General features: G+C 23.8%; 1 protein-coding gene across 1 annotated transcript in view; it reads left to right on the top strand.

Annotated features, from left to right (window-relative positions):
• The window catches only part of LOC108572277 (gamma-tubulin complex component 5-like), a 5,048-nt gene extending 4,188 nt beyond the window's left edge, over positions 1 to 860 (top strand). The window contains exons 14-15 of the mRNA XM_017934477.1: positions 303 to 508; positions 680 to 860. Coding sequence (XP_017789966.1) covers positions 303 to 508; positions 680 to 860 — 387 coding nt within the window. The remainder of the gene's footprint in view (positions 1 to 302; positions 509 to 679) is intronic.
• Positions 861 to 936: the final 76 nt, after the last annotated feature.

Below are 936 nucleotides of genomic sequence, written 5' to 3'. Positions count from 1 at the left end.
ACAAAGAGCTATTTATTAACAAAATAATAAGCAATACATTATCCATATTAATGCTTTGTAACTAATTATGCTCAATTCCTTTAATAAGACTTATGTGTACCTTGTATATTAAACAAATGTTTGAGTATATATTGCAATGATATAGGACTATTGAGATACTTATAAAAATTATTCTATTACACATTTTGTTAAATAATTTGTACTTTGAAAGTATATTAATTTATACTCTAGAATAAAAATTAATTTTTTTTATTTCTATTTTTAAATGAATTTATTCCTGTTGTTCCAAATTCCTACCCGAGTCCTATAAATTTATTTCAGATGAATTAATGCTACAATATCAAATTAGCACAAAAAATGTATATAGAGGAAATAACACCACTATTTGTCCATTTAATAATCTCAGCCACAGTTTATTAATTGAAATAGCTTACCAGTACTTACCACCATCAGGCTTACCTATTTCAATTCCAAAAATTATACATAAAATGAATTGGTACAACAGCAGGTAAGAAAATTTATGTTTCAACCTCAAAATGTATTATTTGCTAAATACATAAGTAAAAGTAATTATGATAATAATGAAATAAAATAATCTTTAAAAGTAGAAAACTTACAACAAAACTTACGACAAATATTGTCACGAAATATGTTTAAACTTCTAAACTGAATTTTTCAGTTTAAACTCTGAACATTCCTTACCTAATGACATTACTTTAAATGAATATGAACAAACATTTTCATACATACGTTGGTATCAATTAGAAGAAAATATTGTTACATTCAATTTATCTTCATACATCTTACATCGTGAAATAGAAGATTTTATCGATGATGATAACACAGAAACAAAGCATTAATTAATAATAACAAATTACTTTGGTATAAGTGAATCATAATACAATTTTGTTTTAAGCAAGAAGAAATATCCTAACA

This window comes from Habropoda laboriosa, unplaced genomic scaffold (assembly GCF_001263275.1).
Source record: "Habropoda laboriosa isolate 0110345459 unplaced genomic scaffold, ASM126327v1 scaffold65, whole genome shotgun sequence".
NCBI lineage: Eukaryota > Metazoa > Arthropoda > Insecta > Hymenoptera > Apidae > Habropoda > Habropoda laboriosa.
The sequence above is the reverse complement of the archived record's forward strand: the minus strand, read 5'-3'. Positions and strand labels throughout refer to the sequence as shown.